Source organism: Aethalodelphis obliquidens, unplaced genomic scaffold, assembly GCF_003676395.1.
Source record: "Aethalodelphis obliquidens isolate GAN/ISIS:26980383/991018 unplaced genomic scaffold, ASM367639v1 scaffold48, whole genome shotgun sequence".
Taxonomy (NCBI): Eukaryota; Metazoa; Chordata; class Mammalia; order Artiodactyla; family Delphinidae; genus Aethalodelphis; species Aethalodelphis obliquidens.
Window position 1 is genome coordinate 11121321 of NW_020837992.1, and position 27624 is coordinate 11148944.

Sequence of the window (27624 nt, forward strand, 5' to 3'; positions counted from 1 at the left end):
GCTAGAAATTCCATAACACGGATTGTATTACCTCAGGGTCACCCTACCACCTAATGCTCACTGCTCAGCTGGTATTTTGTTATGGCTCTAATAGAGCAATAATGTGCTTCCACAAGTCTTAGTCTGGTATTAGATGACATGTGGGCTAATTTTGGTGGGTTGAGCAGACGGGTAGGGGGTTATACAAACCAGAGCAATTTGCTTTCCCAACAATAAGAAAATATGTGAAGAATTATTGCTAATAGTCAAAGCTTCTCTGTCTCTCTCACTCTGGCTTTGGCTTGCTCTCTCTCCTTGCTCTTACTCTCCCTTTCATTCTTTATCTTTGGCTCCTTTATTTAAAATTTGTTGTCATTTTTATTGTCTCCAAATGCCCCTCAAACTTACTCCAGAAACAGAAGCTACCTCTAATTACTAACTTTCTTATCTCAGCAAAAGCTATTTGAAACCTTCCTCTTATTTGCCTTTCTTGCACTGCTTCTGTACTGATAAAATTAAAACAAGCAAGCTCAGAAAAGTGATAGCATTCTTGATTTAAGAAATTATAATCAATGCAATTTAGATAAGGTTTAAAAAAAGAAATAAGAGCCTATGTGGAACCAAGCCAACGACTCATCTGTTTGCATTAATAGGTTCCAGCGATGGTACTACAGGCACGGAAAGCCTGTTCGCCACTGCACTTAGCAAGCATATGAGCTTAAAAATAAACTTTGACAATGTAGATCTCTTTGTCCTTTCAGGAATGGAAAACATTATGTACTTCAAAGCATACTAAGCCTGATTTTAAAATATAGTTGGGATATTGTTACTGTGGCAATTGGGAGTGTCTTTAGGCTGCACACAGTACATGGATGCTTCGGGTGCAGTAGTACTTGAGTCACAAACTAGTGAGAGTAAATGACGCTGGCAATTTTGATATGCTCATTTATAAGGAAGAAACTTCTGTCTTTTAAGTTCTCTGGAGCACTGCAATATATCTCCTCCTTTCAATCAGGGAATTTCTTCCTGAACCAAACTGCAAAAACAGAGTATTTGAGTAGCACATTTCACTTGCATACAGCAGCGTTTGTTCATTTTTGACTGTTTTTGGACAGGAAATCAATCTACAGGGTAACATTCACACATAAAAAGGAAACAATATGGGACAATGGCTTGTTAGTACAAGTGACTCTGCTTGGGAAATTACCGACAAGAAACCTTGGAGGAAGAACGGCATTAAAGATCAAAAGCATGATGACTCCTGATGAAAACATCCCCAAATGATGAACCCACAAGCAAGAAGGAACTTCTACTGTAAGTATTTTTGCAATAATCAAGTATCTTATTATTTTCAAAACTTCTAGCATATGTGGAGTAGATTTCCAAGCAAGTATTTGACGTAGGGAGTCTTCATTATAGACAAGTCTATAATTAAACTCAATGGGTGGTTCCAACAGAGGGTTAGTTACTGGAATTTTTTTGCATGATCTTGCAACACAAATAAACTGCACGTTGACGTGGGCATGTTTTATACAATAGGCATGTTATATCAGGCTTTTACTGTGTGATGTATTACTTCTGGCAATGCAAAATCGATCAACGTTAGTATCTGTAAATTCCATTACATTTGGATTCTGGTCATTTGAATGATGTTTACTTTGGTTTCATGTTATGGCTAACCCTGTAATCAATTTTTTTCATAAATAAATTGACACACATTATTTGTAATTTACTTAGAGAGAATATTAGCTCTTTCCTTAGTGAATCTAATTTGTATTGTAGGGAAGGGGTGGCTTAGAATTTTAGAAATGGGGAAGGAAAGGTATGATAGTTTAAAACTTGGGAACTAAGGCCTTTTAAAATCTTTACATTTCCATAATTTCTTTGGTAAGGAGTTTTGTTTGAAAATTGTTTAGATGTCTGTCTATAAGACTTCTATATAACAATATTTAGTGTTCCATAGTAATATTGTTATGGTCTTGGAAATGTAAATCAAGCTCATCAACAGCATAACCCTATGTAATTATTAAGTATAGCTAAGTCTATCTTTAGTGCCTGGCATAGAGTACATACTTAATAAGTAGTTTTTAAATGTTGAATATATCCTGGTGTTGCATAATAGGACAGTTATCCTGGTGGTACAGTAATCGTTTACATAACAGGAACTTACATGAACTTACACATGAACGTGATTGAATTGTTTAACAAAGAACTGTACAATAATAGGGTTACACTGTTTTGCTGTTTTCAAGAGGGGATTTCTTTAAAAACCAATTTTCTAATTGATTTCTATTCTTGGTTGTTCTTCTTTTGAAAGACAAAAAAGTTTGTCCAACTTACTGTTTATCTGAAGGGTAATGTTTTTGGAGCAAATCAGTATGTAAAATATCAACTTATTTCCAATCAGTGTGTAATTTCCAGGTGCTAGTTTGTGGCATTGAGACTCGGAATTAGCAATTTTGGAGCCCCCTCTGCTGAGGAATAATGGGTAGGTCAAGACACTGGCCAAGTCCTCAAATGGGGGAGATCATTTTTATAGGTGTAAGGGGCATGAAAATAAACTGAGAGGTGAGTGGATGGAGAGATTCTTGGAGTCAAACCAAGTGTTTCTGGAGTGACAGAAGAGAAGCAGAAAATATGGAGAAAGGCATTGAGTGGGAGAGAGCTGAAGAGGTAATGGAAACTCATTACAGATGCCATCTTTGTCTCATATGATGCCAGATAACACTATTCTAGTACTTCAATGTTTTCTAGATCACTTGCTATAGATACTTGTTAAACTAAACACATGTCCTTCTGCTACCACAAGTAGGAAACAAGAATGCTGTACACATGATTTTATTGCATCTTATTAGAAGTGATGGTGGGATCCTTTGGGTAGGAGATGATAGAAGCTGTAACTAAGCAACAATTATCATCAAGGTAAAAAGACTTTTGGATAATCATATATAACATTTGGATAAGCTTAAATTATCCCATTAACTACTCAGTTTAGTTTCCTACTTAGAGATGTATTTTAAAGTAATTTATCCAGACAGATCCATCAGAATGTAACTATAATTAGAATAAGATATTCTATAGGAATCATTTGGAAGTTCTTTTAAGAATTAGAAAGTTGGCTGATATTGTCTACGTGAGCATTTTTTCAGGCTAAAATCACCTGGATTTATTAGGTAGAATTCTGAGACCCCAGTCAAGAAATGATGCAATATTAGGGAAGTCTTTTAAGCCTTCCTTTTTAAGCAAAGAGAAGGCATTTGATTATAATCTGAAAGCCAAAGTATGGTAGAATGATTTTGAGAATTATCTTCAAAAGGAAAATATAGTCTTAGGATGTCCCTTCCTCCCCCCACCCCCAACCCCCCAACACCAATCAGGATATTGTTATTTATTTTTATTTTTATTTTTTTTAAAGAAGATGTTGGGAGTAGGAGTTTATTAATTAATTTACTTATTCTTGCTGTGTTGGGTCTTCGTTTCTGTGCGAGGGCTTTCTCTAGTTGTGGCAAGCGGGGGCCACTCTTCATCGCGGTGCGCGGGCCTCTCACTATCGCGGCCTCTCTTGTTGTGGAGCACAGGCTCAAGACGCACAGGCTCAGTAGTTGTGGCTCACCAGCCTAGTTGCTCCGTGGCATGTGGGATCCTTCCAGACCAGGGCTCGAACCCGTGTCCCCTGCATTAGCAGGCAGATTCTCAACCACTGCGCCACCAGGGAAGCCCAGGATATAGTTATTGATAACAAATGAAAATTTGAATTTTTATGGCACATTATATTTTTCCTAGTTAGTTGTTTGACATCAGAAATATCTGTTGCCAGAACTGTCTAAAGATTTGCTGTATCAGGAGGAATAAACTCCCTACCACTGGTAGATGAGGAGGTTCAATGTGGAGGGAAAAGCAAGTATTTTGAATCAGACAAATGTGTATTGGAATTCCAGATTCCTCACTTATAAACCAGGTGACCTTGAGCAAATTACTTGAACTCTAAGCATCTGGTTACCCATAAATGGGGTTAATAATTTGTGCCTCTTAGAATTATCGTAAAGATTAAATTAGATAATTTACGTTAACTGCTTGGCCTGTAAGATGGTTAAACTACATGAGCTTTAGAGACTTTTCTAAAATTGTCATTCTAGTCATTCTAGGTGTTTAAAATAACCTAAATTCCTTGCTTGTGCTAAATGCTATCCAAAGATGCAACTCAATAGAAATATCTATTCTCCACCTAGTGAGCTCCTCATATAAGAAAATTGTAAAGCAAAGCTATTACAAGTGTAGTAAAAGAATAAGGCATTCCTGGGATAAACCCCCCTTGATCATGGTGTACGATCCTTTTAATGTGCTGCTGGATTCTGTTTGCTAGTATTTTCTTGAGGATTTTTGTATCTATATTCATCAGTGATATTGGCCAGTAGTTTTCTGTTTTTGTGACATCTTTGTCTGGTTTTGGTATCAGGGTGATGGTGGCCTCATAGAATGAGTTTGAAAGTGTTCCTCCCTTTGCTATATTTTGGAAGAGTTTGAGAAGCATAGGTGTTAGCTCTTTTCTGAATGTTTGATAGAATTCACCTGTGAAGGCATCTGGTCCTAGGCTTTTGTTTGTTGGAAGATTTTTAATCACAGTTTCAAGTTCAGTTCTTGTGATTGGTCTGTTTATATTTTCTATTTCTTCCTGGTTCAGTCTCGGAAGGTTGTGCTTTTCTAAGAATTTGTCCACTTCTTCCAGGTTATCCATTGTATTGGCATATAGATGCTTGTAATAATGCAAGGATTCTTCAATATACACAAATCAATCAATGTAATAAACCATATTAACAAATTGAAGGAGAAAAACCATATGATCATCTCAATAGATGCAGAAAAAGCTTTTGACAAAATTCAACACCGATTTATGATAAAAACCCTCCAGAAAGTAGACATAGAGGGAACTTACCTCAACATAATAAAGGCCATATGTGACAAACCCACAGCCAACATTGTTCTCAATGGTGAAAAACTGAAACCATTTCCACTAAGATCAGGAACAAGACAAGGTTGTCCACTCTCACCACTATTATTCAACATAGTTTTGGAAGTTTTAGCCACAGCAATCAGAGAAGAAAAAGAAATAAAAGGAACACAAATTGGAAAAGAAGAAGTAAAGCTGTCGCTGTTTGCCGATGACATGATACTATATATAGAGAATCCTAAAGATGCTACCAGAAAACTACTAGAGCTAATCAATGAATTTGGTAAAGTAGCAGGAACCAAAATCAATGCACAGAAATCTCTTGCATTCCTATACACTAATGATGAAAAATATAAAAGAGAAATTAAGGAAACACTCCCATTTACCACTGAAACAAGAAGACTAAAATACCTAAGCATAAACCTACCTAAGGAGACAAAAGACCTGTATGCAGAAAACCATAAGACACTGATGAAATAAATTAAAGATGATACAAACAGATGGAGAGATATACCATGTTCTTGGATTTGAGCAATCAACATTGTGAAAATGACTATAGGACCCAAAGCAATCTACAGTTTCAATGCAATCCCTATCAAACTACCAATGGCATTTTTCACAGAACTAGAACAAAAAATTTCACAATTTGTATGGAATCACAAAAGACCCCGAATAACCAAAGCAATCTTGAGAAAGAAAAACGGAGCTGGAGGAATCAGGCTCCCTGACTTCAGACTATACTACAAAGCTACAGTAATCAAGACAGTATGGTACTGACAGAAAAACAGAAATATAGATCAATGGAACAGGATAGAAAGCCCAGGGATAAACTGACACACACCTGGTCACCTTATTTTTGATAAAGGAGGCAAGAATATACAATGGAGAAAAGACAGCCTCTTCAATCGGTGGTGCTGGGAAAACTGGACAGCTACATGTAAAAGAATGAAGTTAGAACACTCCCTAACACCATACACAAAAATAAACTCAAAATGGATTAAAGAACTAAATTTAAGGCCAGACATTATAAAACTCTTAGAAGAAAACATAGGCAGAACACTCCATGACATAAATCACAGCAAGATCGTTTTTGACCCACCTCCTAGAGAAATGGAAATAAAAACACAAATAAACAAATGGGATCTAATGAAACTTAAAAGCTTTTGCACAGCAAAGGAAACCATAACCAAGACGAAAAGACAACCCTCAGAATGGGAGAAAATATTTGCAAATGAAGCCACTGACAGAGGATTAATCTCCAAAATTTACAAGCAGCTCATGCAGCTCAATATCAAAACAACAAACAACCCAATCCAAAAATGGGCAGGAGACCTAAATAGACATTTCTTCAAAGAAGATATACAGACTGCCAACAAACACATGAAAGGATGCTCAACATCACTAATCATTAGAGAAATGCAAATGAAAACTACAATGAGGTATCACCTCACACCCGTCAGAATGGCCATCATCAAAAAAATCTACAAACAATAAATGTTGGAGAGGGTGTGGAGAAAAGCGAACCCTCTTGCACTGTTGATGGGAATGTAAATTGATACAGCCACTATGGAGAAGAGTATGGAGGTTCCTTAAAAAACTAAAAATAGAACTACCATACGAGCCAGCAATCCCACTACTGGGCATATACCTGGAGAAAGCCATAATTCAAAAACAGTCATGTACCACAATGTTCACTGCAGCTCTATTTACAATAGCCAGGACATGGAAGCATCCTAAGTGTTCATCAACAGATGAATGGATAAAGAAGATGTGACACATATATGCAATGGAATATTACTCAGCTATAAAAAGAAATGAAATTGAGTTACCTGTAGTGAGGTGGATGGACCTAGAGACTGTCATACAGAGTGAAGTAAGTCAGAAAGAGAAAAATAAATACCCTAAGCTAACACATATGTATGGAATCTAAAAACAAACAAACAATATGGTTCTGAAGAACCTAGGGGCAGGACAAGAATAAAGACGCAGACGTAGAGAATGGCCTTGAGGACACGGGGTGGAGAAAGGGTAAGCTGGGACAAAGTGAGAGAGTGGCATGGACATATATACAATACCAAATGTAAAATAGATAGCTAGTGGGAAGCAGCCGCATAGCACAAGGAGATCAGCTTGGTGCTTTGTGACCACCTAGAGGGGTGGGATAGGGAGGGTGGGAGGGAGACACAAGAGGGAGGCGATATGGCAATATGTGTATATGTATAGCTGATTCACTTTTTTATAAAGCAGAAACTAACACACCATTTTAAAGCAATTATACTCCAATAAAGATGTTAAAAAAATAAAAAAAAATAAAACAAACAAAAAAAAGAATAAGGCAATCAGAATGCACGGCTTGAAAGTAATAAAGTTTTTTTGTGGTGTTTTTGATGTGTTAGGTGGTCTAAATTAATTTGACGGACTGTTCTATAGTCTTTGATGACTAAGATAGTGGAAACACTGGCCAATTAATTCCCCCTTTCATCCTCTGTTAAATCATTTTAGGAAACCCACCATAGCCAGCAAGGTCATTCTCAGGAGAAAGGGTTTTGGAGAGTTTAAGGACAGAAAATTGTTCCTCTTCAAAATGTTTCCTATGACATCTTCCCTTGGTGCCTGCAAAAGTCCAAGTTTTAAGTGGATGGTGTATGTCGATGATTTAATTTATTGTGTCCATTTGTTATCAGCGTAAGCGCAAAGCACTTGGCAGAACCATCATTTTTACACTACTGTTTATACTAGCTTAAGCAATGTTTGTGCATCACAGATATGAAATAACAATCTAGCTGTTAGATTTACTAGCTGGAAAATTACTATGTATTTGGGAGAGTGTCAGCAGTGGCTCTTAAAAAAATATTATCTTGCATCTGTCTAGTGCCATTTTCTTTTTAAAGTGTTTCTACATATATAATTTCATTTTTTTCTCACCTCTGAAGTAGAGAGGGTTGCACGTTAACTTCATTTACTGCATAATATGAATAATAAGTCAGAGATTAGGCAGAATTGTCTAAGGAGAAGATCAAATATATAAGACTTTGTATCTAGTGTAATTTATCTAATGGTTTGATGACTATCTCTGATTTTCATGTAGAAATATATGCTTCATCTGCTTCTCTCATGCCTTAATAGGACCCTTAAACTTGAGCACTAACTAACACTTACCTTGTTGTGTGCCTTCTACAGAGACCCAACCAATCAGGCACACAAAAAGAGATACTGCAACTAGGTTCAACCCCAGTTAGGTGTGCAGAAAACCTGCGTGTCTGGAATTCTCTGACTCCTATACTATCAGCGTATCCCAGACACTTCTAGAGAGTAAAGGTGCTGATATTTGCTCATTAAATTTGTTGTTTTACAAGGGAGTCAAGGCCACAGGCACACTCTCGGCCATCTTCCTTGTCTAAAATGACATGGATTTGGACAATTTTATTTTATATATTTTATTTTATTTATATACTATATAAATAAATTTATTTATTTATATATTTGTGTGTGTATATATATAAATAAATAAATACACACACACACACGCGCACACACACGCACACACACACACGTATAACCAATTAACAAATTGGCAGTATCAGGTAAAACTCTGCTCTATAGCTCCTCAAAGGCTGATAAGCTACATCTTATAGGCATAGATCTTGAGACTCAGGGTATGGTTATATCTGTTGATTTGTGTCTAATAATCAGAAGTCTTCTTGGTATGATTGAAGATTTTAGCCAGTAAGAACCACAATTTACAGGTGCAAGAGAAAACCAGAAAACTGTATAGCAGCAGGGTCCAAATATCTTTCACAAGTTATCCACTAGGTGATTTTGAAATGTGTTGATTTTTTCTCAGCAGCTCCGTCTGTGCAACATTCTTTTAGCTCAGTTCTTAATTTTCATTTAATAGCTTAACGTTGCCACATGTTCTGTATAATACTTTTGGTTGATGGCATTTTATGAAAATATCGGCTCAAAGAGGAAATCTTGGAATTGAGGGCTTAGATGCAGTTTGAATTGAATAGATTGAAACTTAGAGAAAACCTTATTCTGTGAGAATATGGCTCACGTAGGGTTATCCTTATTACTCCTCCCTCGTGTGAGAGAAACAGCCTCTAAGGTTAGACTTGGTGCAGGAGAGCTAATGGAGGTGCAATTACAGGTCATTGAATTGTATGATGCCAAAATGTTTAGTTTTCACTAGGCTGTTTTTGTTGTTTTGAAACCCGAGGTGAGAGGTCAAGATAAATTGAACAGTCATGTATAAAAGCAGACGGTAAACTTTCCACACCTTGACATTTTAGAGTTCTGAGTAGTGCAATCTTGGAAAAGTTTTTGCTTCTTTTCCTTTATGTTTTTAAGATTTGTTTTATTTTTGAGAAAGGTACAGGATTCTCACTTCTTCAGGGTAAGATAGTCTGCTCACAAAACACAGATTTTTATTTTGTATATATATTTTAAACTATTAAAAACCTACATAAAGTAAAATTCACTAATTTTTGTGTGCATAGATCTGCAAGTTTCCACAAATTTATAGAGTCTTGTAACCATCACCACAATCAAGATAAAGAACAGCTCCTTCATTGCCTGAATATTCCCTCATGCTGCCTGTTCGTAGTAAAAGCCTCCCCCATCCCTAATCCCTGGGAACACTTACCTGTTTTTATCTCTATAGTTTTGCCTTTTCCAGAAAGTCATATAAGTGAAATAATACAGTTTGCACCTTCTGAGTCTGGTTTCTTTCACTGAGCAGAATGCATTTGTGACTCATCCATGTCTATCAATAGTTTGTTTCTTTTTATTGCCAAGCAATATTTTATTGTACCAGAGTTTGTTGGTTTATTCACCGATGAAGAACATTCAGGCTGTTTCCAGTTTTTGGTGATTATAAACAATGCTGCTCTAAACGTGATACACTGTAAATGCAGGTTTTTGTGTGAATGTAAGTTTTCATTTTTCTAGGGTAAATGAATTCCTAGGAATGGGATTGCAGAATATTGTAAATGTACATTTAACTTTATAAGAAACTGCCAAACTGTCTTCCAAACCGACTTTAGCAATTTGCATTCCGACCAGCAATGTATAAGAGTTCTAGTTTCTTGGCCTCCTTGTCAGCACTTGGTATTATCAGTCAGTTTATTGTTTGTTTTGTTGTTTTTATTTCTTATCCATTCTAAGAAGTGCGTAATGGCATCTCATTATGGTTTTTAGATGGTGAGCATTTTTTCACGTGCTTATTTGTGATCTGAATATCTTGTTTGGTGAAATGCTCAAATCTCTTGACCATTTTTCGTTGGATATTTGTTTTCTTATTGTTATTCTGAGAGCTCTTTTAAAATTATGGGTATAAATCCTTTGTTCGATTTGTAATTTGAAGATATTTCCTGTAGTTTACCTTTCACTTTCTTAACCATCTTTTATAGAGAAAGCTGTTCTAGTTATGATGAGATATAATTGATCTGTTTTTTTCTCTTATGGATCAAGCTCTAAGTGTTACGTCTCAGAATTCTATTCCTAAACCAAACTCATGAGCATTTTCTCCTGTGTTTTCTTTTGTCAGAAGATTTGTAATTTTATGTTTTACATCTAGGTCCATGATCCACTTTAATTTTTTTATAAGTTATGAAGAGTGGCTTGAGGCATATATTTTTGCATATGAATATCCAATTGTTTCAGCACTGTTTGTGGAAAAAGACCTATCTTTTATCCATAGAATTGCCTTTGTACTTGTATCAAAAGTCAGTTGACTGTATTTTTGTAGGTCTATTTCTAGACTCTCTATTTTGTCCCATTAATTTATGTGTGTATACTTTCACTAATACCATACTGTCTTAATTAGTATAACTTTACAGTAAGTCATAAAACCAGATAATGTAAGGCCTCTAAATTTGTTCTTTCTCAAAGTTGTTTTCTACATCCTTTGTCTTTTTTTGTCTTTGACTCACCTCGACAATACCTATAAAAATCTTGCTGCAAGTTTGATTGGGATAAGAGGTAACTCTATAGATAAATTTGGGGAACATTGACATCTCAATGATATTTGAGCCATTTAATCCACTTATTTAGCTCTTGATTTCTTTCATCAGTATTTTTTATTTTTTATCATGTAGACTACATTTTTTGTTAGATTCATACCTAGGTATTCCATTTTTGGGAGCTCTTATAAGTGGTACTTTACAAATTATATTTCTTATTTTTATTGCTGGTATATAAGTGTATGTTAGATTGTTTTTGTGTATTGCCATTTATCTTGCAAATTTGCTAAGTTCATTTCTTAGTTCTAGGAGCTTTACCTGGATGTTTTTTAGATTTTTTTATTTAGATCATACAGTGTAGGAATAGAGACAGTTTTATTTATTTTTTTTCTTTCCAATACATGCGCCTTTTATTTCTTTTACTTGCCTTATTGTACTGGCTAGGGCTTTCAGTACTATGTTGAGTAGGAGTGGTGAGAACAAACATCTTTGACTTGTTCCTGACCTTAGGTGGAAAATATTGAATCATCATCATTAGATATGGTGTTAGCTATAGGACTTTTTGTAGATATCCTTTATCAGGTTAAATAAGTTTCTTTCTATTATAATCATTGTAATATATGATGCAGTTTGCTAAGAGTTTTTATTATGGGTGGATTTTAATTTTTTTCAAATCCTTTTTCTGCATCTATTGATACGGTCATGTGGGCCAAAAATATTTTAAATGTAGTCAGAAATCATATTGCTGGTAATATTAATGTTGTTATCTTGAGATTATTCTACATGTAACATGAATTAAAAAAAGAGTAATTATGGTATACTCTAATTTTATCATCTTTTGTGACCTTGAGAAGCAGGATTCTTATGGAAAAAATGAGATACAGATGATATGGAAGAAGTTAAGCATAAACGTTTTAGTACTGAATTTGAATTGGAAATATCAGTATTAACATAAGGTATTTAATATACACACATATATAATATATTATATATATGCAGTTGAGAACATATGTAATAGAGTAGGTATGTAATATAGTATGTATGATATAGATATAGTTATAAATATATTTCTCAGCTGTGTCCACTGGAAGGGCTTTGAAAAAATTACCAAGCACCCAATAACAATGAGAATCTTTAGCACCAAAATTGTGGTCTTGATATACTGTTTTCCCACTAAAGAAGCTAAGATAGCTTTGGGAAATGTGTGATGGATCCAAGTGTGAATAAAGATATGCAGAAAATGAACATGGAACATCTTATATCATATAGTGAAAAGGCCCTTAAGGCTAATAGGGCTATATCATTGATTCATGAATATGAAACCAATTTTAAAAGGCTACTATTAGCTAAAAATGAGACAATTTGAACAGGATAATAATTGCAATGAACTAAATCCATCAAATGTTTAAATCCATGAGTTCATAATGATAAGAAAAATTAATTGGAGATTCAGGGAAGACCTTTTAAAAGTGACAGTTTAGCTGAAATTGAGGGATAAGTAGGAAAGAGCTAGTGAAGACAATGGAAGGAATATACGTGCACAGCCAGAGGATGGGAAGAACTTTGTCCTGTGTAGCAGGAAGACAGTGAGTGAAAGGGAGAGAGGTTCAAAATGAGATTGGAGAAATATACAGGACCAATCATTCAGGGCCATGTAGTCAAGCTTAGGAGTTCATCTTTCATTTTAAAAGCAATAGAAACTTCTTGAAAAGTTTTATGTAGCGAAGGGGCATAATCAGACTTACAGCTTTAAAAGATCACTCTGACTGCTACATGGTCAATGAATTGGAGGAGCTAAGAGCAAAATCAGAGAGACAGAGAGAGAGAGAAAGAGAGAGAGAAAGAAAGACAGAGAGTGTTAGGAGCCACTGCAAGTGAGAGATGAAGCTGGCTAGGTCTGGTAAGCACCCATGGAATGCAGTTCTCTTTCAACATGAAAAAAAAAGGAATCTAAGAAATACTCATCGCTCTTTGGGTATTTTATAATCTTCTACCTCCTAAGTACCTGAGAAAATGAGCCCTTTTATCCTTATTCCACTATTATCAATAACTGGTTTAGTATGGTTTCCTCCAACAGAACCTAGACTCCATGTAATTTTTATAATAAAAAAGAAACAAACACAGATATAGAGAACAAACTAGTGGTTACCAATGGGAAGAAGGAAGGGGGGCGTGGTAATATAGGGTTAGGAAATTAAGAGGTACAAACTATTATGTATAAAATAAGCTACAGGGATATATTGTACAACACAGGGAATATAGCCAATATTTTATAATAACTATAAATGGAATATAACTTTTAAAAATTGTGAATCACTATATTATACACCTGTAACTTATACATCAACTATACTTCAATTAAAAAAAAAGAAAAAAATTAGGAAGCCCTTTTCTGTCTGATAGAGTGATATCACTTTGCTTTTAAAGTCTTCTGAGTGGATAAAATTACCTACTTTTACAGTTTGTTTTTATCTTTTCTGAAGCAAAATATAGACTTTTCAAAAAATAAGATGCAATTAGAGACTGTGTTTCTTACTGAGTTCACATAAAGAAAAAACATCTATTTCTATGTAAAAAAGAGTTCTTTCTTTCCTTAAGAAACAGCCATGAGCAGGGCTCAGATAAGGTGTCCAGTATGACAATGTCAGTTGTTAATGGATAGTGCCTGTTAATTGCCGAATCTGTTCTAATTGGTCGGTGCTGATGCATTAATGTTTGTTAAATATTAAACACTCTGCTCATGAATATTAACATAATATTTAAAATTTTCATTTGGAACATATTTCAATTAATTCATCTTCTGTATGGTTGGAATTAGAGGTTGAGCATTCAGACATACCAAAGCGTTCCTTTTAGGTGGCTGTTAGAGAGATTTAGTTTAGAGATGTTGTAGGTCATCTCTTCTTACATTGTCAATTTTTCAGAATGCTTGGTTATTCTCCATGGAGAATACTCCAGCTGATTTGCCTCTGTTATTCTTTTCTTCCTTTCTTTGATGCGATATTATTTTTTTGCTTTTAAAAAAGAGACCATAATTTCTGACCATATTTTATTAAGAAAAGAAAAAGTTAAGAGGATTTAGTTCAACACGAGTCATCATAGATCTATTGGTCAAAGTTCATAGTATTAACTGTCTTTTCCTCCCTTGTTGAATGAGTGTGCATTTTCTACCATATATGCCAATCCTTTGGTAGCTCGATAGGTGTCCTTCAGATGTGTGATGTTTTGGATATTTTCAGTGGGGGCATTCTTTAAGGATAGTTTTGTACTGTGAACTCCGTTAATACTGGGACCAATTTATTGAATTGGGATCAGTTTATTGAATAAGTGTATCAAGCTTGGAAATATTATTAATAATCAAAGATAAAGTCTGACTACAAAGACTTTTAGACTACCTTTCTTGAATGTCTTGTAAATTGGTTAAACTCTAGTGACAACACCTATTTTCTTGTGGGGCTCATATACCATCTCAGAAGCCAATTTCAAAAGAGGATTCCAGAAATATTTTCAGCATAAATACCTTTAGATCTCAGTGGTTTTCCAGGGTGAATATTTCAGGATGGTAATCATTTGGATGTATGAATTCTAAAAAGTTTACTTATGCTTTATTCTTTGTTCCCATCATGTACTCTCAAACAAATAATTGGGATTAAAGACTGTCCAACTAAAATGTCATACATAGGATATCACCTTTTAATTTCATTTTATAAGACTCCTGGTCTGCCTTTACTCTAATAATCAAACACATTTCAATAGTGATGAGAAGATTTAGTCATTTCAATAATTTAAAATGGTCCAAGTTAAAAAGAATCACAGAATGTATATTTTCATTGATAGATGATACCTGGATATTGGATATTAAGAACATTTATTTTAACTTTACAGTAATTGTCTTCTATTTTTGGACAGTGAGAAAATTATGCTTGAGGTAGTCATGTGAAGTACTTATTATTCTCTACCTATAAACTCAAATGTTTAAGAAATATAATTTGACTTTCCTATGAAGTGAACTTAACTTTTATTTCACGTTCCCTATTTTACTTGGGAGAAATTTAATCTTGGGTTAATTTGGAGTTTCTTCCATTGTTTCAGGGTCTTTTCAGTCAATTCAGGATCTTCTCAAATCCCAGGTTTGCTTCTAGGTCTGGGAGCTTTCAGAGGTCCAAGTCCTTGGCATGGATATTTTGACATCTACCTCGGTAGCACTAGTTGTGCCATATCTGGTTATTGAGTCCTCACAAGTTTTATCCTTCTTGCCCTAACATCAGGACTCATCAAGTCTGTTTGACAATTTCTGAGCCCCTCTCAGGAGACATGAGAAATGTTTGGCTGTTCCCTTGTGCTATCCTGGGTCCACAGGGGCTCTCTGATGCTGTCTCCATCCCCCTTTGGCTGGAAACCTTATGCAGCCATTGCTACTCAAATGCTACCATGCCAAGCAGGGCATAGTGCATTTTAAAGAAATGCTCTGCTTTACTGAGATCTGCAAAGTAAGTTCCAGGTCACAGGCTCCTCTGGCATTCCCCAAACCTGACTGAGGAGGTGCATTCCCCCTCTGCCTGACTTGGCCTAGCACCGGGGGAGGGTACAAGGCCCCTTCCCAAGGATTTAGGAGCATCTAATCTCTCTTTCTCCCTCTGCTATTTCTCTCCTTTACCCAGCCCAGATTATCTTTACATTCTCTGAAATAGAAGAGAATAAACCTTTAATTTCATACATCATGATTTTTCCAACTTTAATGTTTATATAAAGACTTTGGCTTTTAAAACTCAGAAGTTAGTGATTTGCTCCTTTGTTCTTTCCTTCCCAGAGGCTGTAAATCTAGAATTGGCTTTATCAGTGGGGGTAGAATCACATAAGTAAAAAGAAATTACTAGGAATGAAAAGAGACAGCCCAGTTACATAATATCCAAGTATGAAGAGTACGGTTGTTTACACATGGCTTTCCACAGCCTACAGATTTTTAAACTGAAGTAAGTAACCCTAAAATATGAGACTTCCATTTTAATGGAGCTGTTGCTACTGTGAAACAGCTGTGTAAATCCCTTTCAACTGACCAATCTTGCCTTTTAGGAACTTTCTCTAAGGCTTTGTTTTTTGTTGTTGCATTTTTTTTTTCCTGTACAGTTAAATTAGGAAAGAAATTTAGTCTTGGAAATACATGGGCTCTTTGGGCTCCAGCCAACTCTATTACAAAGACATCTTTCTGTGTACCTCTGTTTGACAAAGAGAATTCCTGCTGTATCATCCAGCTGTGCATAACTGAACTTGTCAGTTCAGTGACTCTTTAATGAATCTCCTTTTAATATCTACCCCCTGGCCATAAGTATGTCACTTCAATATTATTTTATAGTTTGACTTGAGTTACATTGAAACATTTTGAGACTGGAAAGACATGGCAGTATCTCACTTTAAATAACTCCCCAACAATTATAGTCAATAGTTGAGTGCCCTAGTTAGTGAGCCTGGGCATGTTGCAAACAGATTTAGCATCTAAGGATACCTATTATAGCTAAAGTCCATCCATCAGCAGATGTCTTTCAGTAAGCCCCAAATTCCGGATTTATTTTGACATTAACGTTCACTAACAATGGGAGTGATGCAAAACAATTACACATTAAAAAAATAATAATTTTTAGTTTATAAGACACTCTTTTCTAGGTGAGAAAATTTGGATGAGAGAAGTTGCTCAAAGCTAGGTTGGTCTATTGTAGCGATTATGTTTGACCCCAAATAACCGACCCTAAATTTTACATTATACTCTGTTTTGTTTTGTCTCCCACCACTATACCCTGATGCCTTTGATGTTTTGTCATTAGGACACAGAAGAGAAGGGCCAAATCTGCATACCCAGCGTTGGGGATCTCCCCACCCCCCCGCCAGTGTGAGTAAATCCATGGAGGGCACAAGTAAAGCCGCTGCCAAGAAGTGGGCAGGAGAAAGGACATGTGTCCCCTTTGTGGATGGGGACATTTATTTTGCTTCTGGCAAAGTAGTGGTGGCATGAAGTTCCTGAAGCAGGTGTAGGGACCTGATGGGGTGAATGATTCTGCCAGGCACAGCTCTGCTCTGACACCCTGTGGACTCATAAGCCACATGGACTAAAGCAATCTCTGGATGGGGCCAGTATTTGGTTGAGGACTTGCAGGCTGGAACCAAGGCTGGGGCTGTGTCAGGTGTCCACACAGCATCCATGTCATCTTCTCACCGCGCTGGTTCACAACATTAAGAGGCTCAGTGTTGCAGGTGCCTGGTCTGCCTGCCCAGAGAATATCCTGGCATTTGAGACTGTGCAAACCTATGCTCTCTTCTAGGTTTATCAACACTGCTTTCATGCAAAGACACTTGTGCTGGCCACGGTTACTGCAGCAATATAGGTTTTGGAGATGGCTTGCAATTTTCTGCCCTAATTTTTTCTCACACTATTCCCATGACTTCTCAAAATCTTACCTATGCACTAAATTCCTCCTCCTTCAAAAAGCTTTTCATGTCTGAAATTCCCACTGAACAAATCTTTCTTAAATGTTAAAGAACCCTAAATGAGGAAAAACAAAAAAAACCCTCAGTGATTCATGAATTGTTTTCACTATGTAGGAGACTATCTGGCTGCTGATCAGACATGTATTAATGATATAAAAGTCTGTATAGCCATCCCCACCTACAAGAGCTAATAAATTAACAGCCTACAGGCCAACAGACTCCTACAACGTTTTTCTTGCTCAAGCAAACATACATATCTCTAGGAGTTTATCTTTTTGCTGAAATAAAATTATATTATACACATTACATTTCAGTTGTGTATTTAGCTTAATAATATGGCCTGGACATAAATTGGTTACAAGCAAGTGTGTCTAGTGGTTAAGAGCCAAGGCTTCAGGGTAACACTGCCTGGCTTCAAATCCAAGCCCAGGAGCTAAGTAATCATGTAACTTTGGGAAAGTTATTTAAGCTCTAGTTTTCTAATTTGTTAAATGAAAATAATAATAATATGTACCTCATGGGGTTGTTGTGACAGTTAAGTAAGTTAGTCCACATAAAGTGCTTACGAGAGCACACTCAATGCATGTAGTTACACCTTGTCCGTATGGGTCAGAAAATATGCATATACACACAAACACAATTTTATGTAAATGAGATTATCAGAATGCTTTCATTACACTACAGTATTTCCGTTTTGCTTTTCCTTTTAGTCCCTACTGTCTTTCTTCTTCTTCTTCCCATAATTGCCTCTCTTGCTCCAACCACTTGAAGTAACATCAATGTGAACAAGTATAACCCCCCGTAACTAGTGTACTCTTACATGAATTCTTCTTTAAAGTCCCTGATGATTATCGAACCAGATCTCACATTTATACATATACATATAACATACATATGTGCACATAGACACACATATGTGCATATGTTTTTGTCATTGTTTGCTCTGCAAAAGTGAAACCATATAATATATATTTTTGGGGGCATATTTTCTCATGCGTGAGTTGCTTTTGGGAGCCTCTCCAGGTTAGCAGACACGAACAGTAATATTGTGTCCTGTGGATTACCGTAACTTATTTCTTTGTGTACACATATTTTTACCACTACAAAGAGTACTGTAATAAACATCTGGGCTCACATATATTTATTTACTGGTGGTTATATTGCTATGGGACATATACCCAGGAGATACATTGCTGGGTCAAAAGGTTTATGTATTTTTAACTTTAATAAATATTGTCAAATTGCTTTCTGAAGAAGCTGTACCCATTTGCATTTCCACCAGCAACGCAAAAAATACTTTTTTCCACATATCCCCACTGACAATGATATCATTATTTAAAATTTTTGCCAGTCTGATAGGTTTAAAGTGATGGTTTGTTGTTAACTCAGTTTTCAATTTCCCTATTAGTGAATTTAAACAACATATTTATATGTATTTATTGGCCATTTGGATTTGCTCATCTGTGAATTGCCTATTTATATCTGTTGCTCGTTTTCCTCTTAGGCTGTTGCCTGTTTCTTGCCGATTTTTAAAGCTCTCTTTATATAATTATAGCTTTTAAACCCTTATTTGTCATCTGCATTGCAAACATGTTTCCTAAGTCTGTTATTTGTTTACTGTCTTTATTTATAGTGTCTTCTGCCACACCACAGTTCTTTATTAGCTTTTATGTCTTCCCCAGAAGTCCTAATAAAATATTAAAATTATAGTTATATTTACTACTTTACCTGTTTTTTTATACATGACATGAGCTAGGATTATTACTTTAATTTTTTCAGGACGGGTACCCAGTTTGGGGAGAAATTTTGTTAAATAGACATTTTTTCTCCACCAAATTGAATTACACCCTCATCAAGTATTAATAAGATCAATATGATTAATAGATTTCTTAGGTTCCATGCCTTTCTCATTCAATTCAGTTTATACTGTTATTTTAAAGGGAATGTGTTCTGCTTTTTCTTTTTCTAAGGGTATATGTTACTAGAGAAGAGAAAATCTATTGACTTCAGTCTGCTTACATGGTATGCAGTCATTCCATAAATTCTCTTATCAATGCTCATAGGTTTTCTCTTTTAGTCTCTTAGATTTTTAAGTACACAATTACGCCATCAGCAAAATAGTTTTACCTCTTCATTTTCAACATTTCTAACAACTATTTAATTTTCTTATCTCATTGTTTTCAGTAGACTCTCCAGGCTAATATTGAATAAATGTAGTGATAAGATCTCTGCTTGATTCCTGAATTTTACTGGGTTCTTTCAATTATTTTGACATTGAAAGTACTTTTGACTCTTGGTTTTAGTAAATATTTCAGTGGTTCCCTTTTCCTATCTTACCTAAAGATTTTTTACTGAGATTGGCTGTTAAATAGTATCAAATGTCATTTCAACATCTCTTAATAGGGTCATATGAGTTGTTTTCCTTCAATTTGTTGAAACACTAAATTACGATGATAGATTTTCTAGTTCGAACCTCTTCTTGCACACCTACAATATACCTCAGTTAGCTTCAGGTTTTTTTGATAGGTAGCTGTATTCTATTTGTTGAAATTTTATTTAGAATATTTGCAATTACTTTCTTAAGTAAAATTGATCTATTTTAATCAAGTTTTGGTATTTAATTTATACTAACTTTATATAAAATTGGGATGCTGTCCAGATCTTCTGTGGTCTGGAATAGTATAAATTATATTCTTTGCAAGTCTGATAGACCTCAGCTATGAAAATATCTGATGGATCTTACTTGCCTTTCATTCACTTCTATAGAAATTGACCAATAAAAGTTTCCTTCTTTACTTTGGTTAATGTTAATAACTTTTGTATTTTGCTAAAAATTATCCCCTCTGACTGGCTTTTCAAATTAATTGTCATAGATTTGTATGCAATATGTCCTTATAATTCTTTCAATTCCTTCTGCAATTGAGGTTATCTCATGTCTCATTCCTAAGAAAACTAATATTATAAAAATTTTCTCTTTTTTTCTTAACCAAGCTTACTAGAAGTTATACGATTTAATGGCTTTTTTAAAACAGCTTTTATAATTCTGTCTTAATTTTATTTTTTTAAATGTCTGTACCTTTAATTTCAGTATCATCTTGATTTCCTCTTTTCTACCTCTTTTTTATTCTGTTTTGTCATTGTCATTCTAATTCTCAGGAATTATACTAAGCTAAAGTCATTTTAGCCCTTCTTTTATAGCAGAGACATTTAAACTATGCATTTTCCTTTGGGTAAAATTTTCACTCTTTCCCATATGTTTTTGCATTTTTCAAAATTGTGGTATATTACATTTGGTGAAGTGCATAGATCCTAAGTGTACAGTTCAAAGAGTTTTTTTTTTTTTTAGTTAATTAATTAATTAATTTTGGGCTGCGTTGGATCTTTGTTGCTGCACGTGGGCTTTCTCTAGTTGCGGCAAGTGGAGCCAACTCTTCGTTGCATTGCGTGGCTTCTCATTGTGGTGGCTTCTCTTGTTGTGGAGCACAGGCTCTAGGCGCGCAGGCTTCAATAGTTTGTGGCATGTGGGCTCAGAGTTTGTGGCTCGTGGGCTCTAGAGCGCAGCTCAGTAGTTGTGGTGCATGGGCTTAGTTGCTCCGCAGCATGTGGGATCTTCCTGGACCAGGGCTTGAACCCGTGTCCCCTGCCTTGGCAGGCGGATTCTTAACTACTGCGCCACCAGGGAAGCCCTCAAAGAGTTTTGACAAATGCATTCAGCATGTGACTCACACCCCTATTAAGATATATAGTCAACCTCTGAACAGCATGGTTTTGAACTCTGCAAGTCCACTTATACACAATTTTTTTTCAGTAAGTATATAATAGGCCCTCCATATCCTTGGTTGTGGAATCCATGGATACAGGGGGCCGACTATATTACTTGCGCATCTGTGGGTTTTGATATCCAAGGGATGATTGTAGAGCACTTCCATTACCCCAGAAAGCTCACTCATGTCTCTTTACGGTAAATTCCTTCCAACACCTAGGCAACCATTGCTCTGATTTCTGTCACTACAAACGAATCTTGCTGTTGTGGGACTTCATATAAATTGAATAATTTAATGATTCATTTTAATGTCTGATTTATTTTATTTAGAATAATATTTTAAAATTCATTCATATTTTTACATATACCATTATTCAGTACTTTTCATTGCTAAGTAGGAATCCATTGCATAGATATACCATAATTTGTTTATACTCTCCACTGATGATTGATATTTGTGTTGTTTCCATTTTCTTTACTAGTATGAATAAAGCTGCTATGAATATTTTATACAAGTCTTTTTCTGTTCTGTTTGTTTATTTCTCTTGATTAAATACCAAGAGTGGAGTTACTGAGTCCTATCCTAAGTTTACACTTAACTTTATAAGTAACTTCCAGTTTTCTGAAGGGGTTTTATCATTTTACAGTATCGCCAGAATGTGTGAAAGTTCTGGTTATTTCACATGCTTGCAATACTTTCTACTGTCAGTCTCTGTAATTCAAGCCATTCTCATGTTTGTGAAATGATAGCTCAGTGTGGTTTTAATTTGCAGTTCCTTGCCAACTAGTGATGTTAAAAATATTAAGTACTTCTCATTTGCTTCATTCTGTCTCTTCTTTTGTGAGGTAACTGTGGAGTCTTCTGCCAATTTGGGGGGGAGTTGTTAGTGTATTTTAAATTTTATTTTGGGATAATTTTTGATTTACATAAAAGTTGCAAAGGTACCATCGAGTTCCCCTACAGCTTGATTCCTTCTCCCAGCTTCCCTTAATGTTAACATCTTACATAACCACGGTATATTTGTCAAAACTAAAAAGTTAACATTGGTGCAATCCTAGTAACTACACTGCAGACTTTATTCAAATTCATCAGTTGCCGCAATTAATGAATGTATATTTGTACCTTATTATTCATTAAAGTCTGTACGTTATTCAGATTTCTCTAGTTTTGACTCACTGTGTTTTTCTGTTCTAGGACCAAATCCAGAACACCACATTGCATTGAGTTGTCATGTCTCTTTAGTCTCCTTTGATATGTGACAGTTTCTCAATCATTTTTGTTTCTGTTTTTGTTTTTCATGACCTTGATAGTTTGAAAACTACTACTGGGCATGTATTTTCTAACATGTTCCTGGGTTTGAGCTCGTCTGGTGTTTGCTCATGATTAGACTAGAGTTGTGGATTTTTGGAAGGCTATAAAACATATGAAGCTCCCTTCTCTTCACATCATGTCTGATGACAAATGATCTCAACATGACTTACTGGTGATGTTAGCCTTGATCACTTGTTTAAGTTAGCCTGCCCAGTTTCCACTGTAAATTTACTCTTTTCTTTTTCCAAACTCTATTTTTCAGAATCCATTCACTAAGTCCATCTCACACTCAGGGGGAGGGAAATTAAGCTCCACCTCCTGAAAGAGGAAGTATCTACATACATTATTTGAAATTTTCTGTGAGGAAGATTTGTTCCTTCTCCCCCATTTATTACTGACATTTATTTATATCTGTATGGATTTGTAGATATTTATTTTCTTTGGATTATAATCTAATACTGTTGTTGTTATTTTGCTCAAATTATTCCAGCTTTAGCCACCGAGAACTCTTTTAAGTTGACTCCTACATCCTTTGGATATTCAACATTTTTTTCTTTTCCATCTTCTTTTTCTCTTTGTTACTGTTTTTCTTTTTTGTGCTTTATTATTTTCTAGCATAAGATGCTCCAGGGTCATCTTGTATTTTCCTTGAACGAGCCCTAAATTCAACCTTTGCCTCAAGGAACCCTGGTTCCTTTTATTGGACAAAGGTATTAGAAAGCAAGATCTGGAAAAATATGCATCCATATATTTATATTTATCTACTTGTATATACTTAAAAATACACATGAATTCATGTTGACATTGATGATTCTAATCCAGCATCACAACATCTAATCTGCCCTGCTCCAACCCCTGTCACTTGCTTACTTCTCTCTCAAATAGTAAGAAACCTGGATTCTGTTATCACAATTTATTTACTAATTTTTCAACTCTAATATACATGCAGTTTCAGAATTGCTAACCTACACCCCTGTGAGAAACAAATTTGCCAACTAGAGTTAGTATTTGCTTACATTTTGTTTTTGTACTTATACTGTCTAGCAAATGCAGTTTTCCAAAGTCATTTAGGTCAACAAATTTTTATGTACATTCCCTTAAGTGATGTTATGTCATATGTATTTAATACAGTTAGAATCATTTATCACAGTTTGTGTTCCCTCCAGTAATCACCTGACATATGGTTGCGTTTTTAATATTTGCATATGGTAAAGTTACTTTTTGTGTTATACAGTTCAGTGGGGATTTGACAGACGCATAGGGTCATGAATCCATTATCCCAGTACCATACAGAATAGTTCCATCACCCTAAAATTCCTTTATCTAGCTTTATTGTCAATTTCTTCTCAATTTCCCAACTCCTAGAAGCCACTATCTGTCTTTCATTCTTATAGTTTTGCTTTTTTCATGTCATATAGTTGAAAGCTTATATATGTAGACTTTTTGTCTGGCTTCTTTTCTTTAGCAAAATACACTTGTTTCACCCATCTTATTGTATGAATCACTTGAGTAGTGATTCATTGCATAGATATACCACAGTTTGTTTATCCATTCACCTGTTGAATGACATCTTGGTTGTTTCCAGTTTTTGACGATAATGAATAAAGCTACTATAGAGGTTGGTGTACAGGTTTTTGTCTGAACCAAACTTTTCAACTCCCCTGTATAAATACTTACGAGTAGAATTGCTGCTTTATATGGTAAGTATATGTTTATCTTTATAAGAAAATGTCAAATTACTGTTTAAAGTGGCTGTGCATTCTGCTTCCCAGAAGCAGTGAACCAGAGTTTCCATTGCTCTGCATCCTCATCAGCATTTGGTGTCATCAGCTTTTTGATTGGTTTACAGAATTCTGTACGTATTCTGGACACTGGTCCTTTTGTCAGATACATGCATAACAAATATTTTTCCTAGTTCACTTCTTGTCTCTTCATTTTCTTAGCAATGTCTTTTGATAATAAATTTTTAATTTTCATGAATGCCAACTTAGTAATTTTTTATGGGTAGTGCTTTCTGTGAACTACGTAAGAAATTTTTGCCTGCTTCAAGTTAGTGAATACTCTCCTATGTTTTTTCCTAGAAATTTTATAATTTTGACATTCACTTTTAATCTGTAATCCATCTAAAATTAATTTTTGTGTACCGTAAGATAAGCATCATGATAAGGTCCATTTGTTTTCCATATGGATATCCAGTTGTTCCAGCACCATTTGTTGAAAAGACATTCCTTGCCTCCATTGAAATGCTTTGGTATGTTTACTGAAAACCAGTTGTCTCCATAAGTATGGATCTATATCTGGACTGTCTGTTCCGTTCCATTGATCTGTTTTGCTATATCTACATCAGTATCACACTGTCTTAATAAAAATAGTTTTATAGAAAGTATCAAAACGCTAGTATAAGTCTTCCAGCTTTGTTCTTCCTTTTCCACATTGCTTTAACTATTTTGTATTGTCAAATTTTTAGAATCAGTTTATCAATTTCTTCAAAATACCTGCTTAGGTTTGAATTGATTTGTCTTGAATCTATAGATTATTTGAGGGAGAATTTGCATCTTTGTAAGATTGAATCCTTCAACATACTCTAACACTTTATTTACTTAAATTGTCTTTAATTTCTTTCAAGAATATTTTGTAGTATTTAGTGTATAGATCTTGAGATCTTTTATTAAATATATCCCTTAGTATTTCAGGTTTTTTGATGTTATTATATATGGTATCATCTCCTTGATTTCATTTTCCAATTGTCTGTTGCTGATATACAAGAATTCAGTTGACTTTGTGTATTGACCTTATATCCTGCAACCTTAATAAATTCATCTATTTGTTCTCATATTTGCTTCGTAGATGCTTAAGATTTACTAAATGAATAATCATATCATCTGTGAATAGAGGTTATTTTACTTTTTCCTTTTCAGCCCTTATGTTTTTTATTCTTTTTCTTGCCTTGTTGCACTCCATAGAATGCCAGTTCAATATTGAATAGAAGTGGTGGGAATGTATATCTTTACTTTGTTTCTGATCTTCAGAAGGCAAAGCATTCAGTATTTCATTGTTAAATATGCTAGCAACTGTAGCATTTTGGGTGTTTTGGTAGACAACTTTTATCAGGTTGAGAAAGTTACCATTTATTCCCAAGTTCCTAAGAACTTTTTCTTTTTATCATGAATGGGTATAGAATTTTGTTAAATGGTTTTTCCATATTTACTGTAATAATCACATTTTAATTTTTTCCTTTACTATTTTAATGTGGTAAATTATGCTGATTGATTTTCAAATAAAAAGCCAATCTCATGTTCCTAACATAAACTCTAATTGCTTATGATGAATTGACTTTTTACATAGCACTGGGTTTGACTTATTAGTTTTGTTAAGGATTTCCAGGTCCAAATTCATACAGGATATTGGTTTGCAGTTTTCTTTTTTTGTAATATCATTGTCAGATTTTCATGAGTTGTGCTTGTTGACCTTGTAAAATGTTATAAAGTATTCCATTCTCCACTATATTTGGAAAGACTTGTGTAAGATTGTATTATTTCGTCTTTAAATGTTTGCATGAATTCACCAATGAAGTTACCCAAGCCTACAGTTTTCTTTGTAGGAAGGTTTTAAGTTATGAGTTCAGTTACTTGGTGGTTAATATTTAATATTTAGATATTAATATTATGATAATCTGTTTTTTCCTAAGTCAGTTTTGATAATTTGTGTCATTCAGGGTATATGTCAGTTTCATCTACATTATCAAATTTGTTGGCATCATATTCTTTTAATATGCCCTATTTCCTTTTAAGGTTTATAGAATCTGTAGTGATCTCTTTCATTTCTGATATTGGTCATTGTGTTTTCTCTTTTTTTTTTTTTTTTTTTTGAGAGATACCCACAGTGGTAGGAAGTAGTTGTGTGTGTTATAGCAACAGGTAGGTTGTCAATCATCTTTTAAGATATGGGAGGGAAGCTTCTAGCTTCCCATTCTCCTTGTTTGCCTAAAAACCTCAATCCACGTATCATCTCTTCTGTAAATCTTAGAGACCAGAGAGACCCTGCATCTCACTAGGGATATCATAGACCCACCCACCCCTTACAGGGGCTTAAGGGTCTCTGAAGACAGCCTTCTCCAGGATCCACCTCACTTAGTTCCTTGCCATAGGGCCCATCAATGATGTCCTCTGAGTCAGGCCCCAAATGGAGCAGATTTATAATTCATTGACTCATGCCCTCCAAGTATATTTTTCTTGCTGGCACCAACAGCTGCTGGGTGCTCAGGAGATGTATGGTAACATAAGAGTTGAAATGGAGTTGGTATGGAGTGGAATGGAGTTGGTATATGTTAAGGTGATAACCCCTTCCATCTCAGGGTCCAAATTTTATTCCTTAAATTTAAGTTTGTAAACATTGTCTAGAAGACTGTCTAAATATTCACATAGCATTTCTAGTACTATAGACAAGCTCCAGAATCACTTTTTATTTTTAACTCCATATATCTCATTTTGTCCCTGAAGTATTTGCAAAGAGACACAGAAACCAAATCAATTAATTGTATTCCTGGAATAGGGAACTCTTTTCCTTTCTTCCTCAGTAAATTTTAAAGAAATATTATTTATTTACAAATTCTAATCAAGAGGGATGGATATTTGACATGCTCTCTCAATTTGACCCTTCCTTACCATCACTGAAACCATTGAAAAATGTTTTGTTTTGTTTTGTTTTTTTGCGGTATGCGGGCCTCTCACTGCTGTGGCTTCTCCCGCCGCAGAGCACAGGCTCCGGACGCGCAGGCCCAGCGGCCATGGCTCACGGGCCCAGCCGCTCTGCGGCATGTGGGATCTTCCTGGACCGGGGCACAAACCCGTGTCCCCTGCATCGGCAGGCAGACTCTCAACCGTTGCGCCACCAGGGAAGCCCAGACTTCAAGATATTTTAAAAATTATTGTCAGAAAGCAAACACAATTATATTTAATGGACTATTTGAAAATTTTCTCTTTAAGTTCTCTTCCTACAAGTATTTTTCTCCCTTTAGGCTATGCATAGTTCAGTACTTGGATCCTTGCCATGCCATACAATTTGCTTTCTAATAATTTTTAAAATTTATCCTCTGGAGGACTCAGCTACTCTGAGCCTCCTGAGATTGGGGTGTTTCAGACAAAGGAGGAATGAATGAAGACTTTTTCTATCATTGTTT

At 35.2% G+C, this 27624-nt stretch overlaps 1 protein-coding gene across 1 annotated transcript in view; it reads left to right on the plus strand.

Annotated features, from left to right (window-relative positions):
* The first annotated feature begins 879 nt into the window (after positions 1–879).
* KCNK2 (potassium two pore domain channel subfamily K member 2) overlaps positions 880–27624 on the plus strand; it is a 229902-nt gene continuing 203157 nt past the window's right edge. The window contains exon 1 of the mRNA XM_027082986.1: positions 880–1293. Within this exon, the coding sequence (XP_026938787.1) occupies positions 1260–1293 (34 nt within the window). The 5' untranslated portion in view covers positions 880–1259. The remainder of the gene's footprint in view (positions 1294–27624) is intronic.